Below are 1,835 nucleotides of genomic sequence, written 5' to 3' on the forward strand. Positions count from 1 at the left end.
TCACCCCTCAGCCGTCTTTTTTCCAGACTGAAGAGACCCAAATCCCTCAGCCTTTCCTCATAAGAGAGGTGTTCCAGTCCCCCAATCATCTTTGTAGCCCTCTGCTGCACCCTTTCCAGCAGTTCCCTGTCCCTCTTGAACCGGGGAGCCCAGAACTGGACACAGTACTCCAGGTGCGGCCTCACCAAGGCAGAGTAGAGGGGGAGGATGACCTCCCTCGACCTGCTGGCCACACTCTTCTTGATGCAGCCCAGGATGCCATTGGCCTTCTTGGCCACAAGGGCACATTGCTGACTCATGGTCAGCCTGTTGTCCACCAGGACTCCCAGGTCTCTTTCAGCTGAGCTGCTCTCCAGCAGGTCAGCACCCAACCTGTACTGGTGCATGGGGTTGTTCCTTCCCAGGTGCAGCACCCTACACTTGCCCTTGTTGAACTTCATAAGGTTCCTCTCTGCCCAGATCTCCAACCTGTCCAGGTCTCTCTGGATGGCGGCACAGCCTTCCGGTGTGTCAGCCACCCCACCCAGCTTGGTGTCATCAGCAAACTTGCTGAGGGCGCACTCTATCCCCTCATCCAGGTCATTGATGAATATGTTGAAGAGGACTGGGCCCAGTACTGACCCCTGGGGAACACCACTCGTCACTGGTCTCCAACTAGACTCTGTGCCCCTAATCACAACCCTCTGAGCTCTATCTTTCAACCAGTTTTCTATCCACCCCACTGTCCATTCATCTAACCCACACTTCCTAAGCTTCCCTATGAGGATGCTGTGGGATCGACGCAACTCTAAATAACAAAAAAGATTATAGCTGTCCCTGAATGAATTTTTGAAAGGTATACATCAGTGTTCAATACTAGTGTCAAAAAAAAAAAAAAGACTGCCAGAGAAATCACCTTACAGCAGAGAGGAAGCTTTTGAGCTCCACAGAGTGATTTTAACAGTCTTTTCCATCTGAAACCCATTTTGTTTGTGCAGTTGATTTGCATGGAGTAAGTCCATCTCAGTCACTGCAGGAGGACTGGCACCAGTTGTCTAGTCTCTCTGTGCCCTATGAAATGACAAGAAATAATCTCTGATCTCTTCAGGGCCTCTGCTGCAGACTTCAGGGGGGGGACTTTCCAGCGGATTCCCCTCAAAATTGCATGAACAGTAATTGTATCCCCAGTCCAGGTTCACCAGCTCCCCAAAGCTTGCTGGAAGTGACCGTAGATGGTTGTTTCCCAACCAAAGCGTGTGCAGATTCCTTAACAGACAGACATCCTCGGGCAGACTCTCCAGTGAGTTGAAGAGCAATAGCAACGTTTCCAGTTTCTCCAGGTGCCGAATGCTGGAGGGGATTGTGCCTATTCTGTTGTCACTCACATCCAGAAAGGTGAGGCTCCTCAGCTGGCAGAGGGGTGCAGGCAGCTCGGTGAGGCTGTTGTTGGCCAGGTGGAGGCTGTGCAGCCTTTGAAGTGCCCCCATTTCTGGTGGCAGGGAGCTCAGGCTGTTGTTGCTCAGAGTGAGCCTCTCCAAGTGACTCAAAGTGCCAATTTCGGCAGGGATTTTCTTCAAGTTGTTGGAGTCCACGTAGAGGCAGGTTAGGTTCCTCAGGCGGCTGATCTCTGGGGGGAGCAGCTCCATCCTGTACCTCAAGCAGCTCTCTCTTTCTGGGCTCATCTCCAGGACTTGCAGCTGGTCCAAGCCAAAGACCTGCTCAGGAACTGACGCCAGCTCCCTGCCTGAGATCTTGAGTTTCTTCTTCCGTTCATACTTTGGATCGTGCTCTGTAAGATACCTCCACAGTGGATCGGGGCCTGAAGAGGCACATCCAAAGGAGGTGGCTGCATCCAT

General features: G+C 52.2%; 1 protein-coding gene across 1 annotated transcript; it reads right to left on the reverse strand.

The window, feature by feature from the left end:
• Positions 1 to 1,034: 1,034 nt before the first annotated feature.
• On the reverse strand, positions 1,035 to 1,835 carry LOC141738368 (uncharacterized). The gene has a single exon (XM_074573562.1). The coding sequence runs from the start codon at positions 1,833 to 1,835 to the stop codon at positions 1,035 to 1,037; it is 801 nt and encodes a 266-aa protein (XP_074429663.1).

This window comes from Larus michahellis, chromosome 2 (genome assembly GCF_964199755.1).
Source record: "Larus michahellis chromosome 2, bLarMic1.1, whole genome shotgun sequence".
Classification (NCBI taxonomy): domain Eukaryota; kingdom Metazoa; phylum Chordata; class Aves; order Charadriiformes; family Laridae; genus Larus; species Larus michahellis.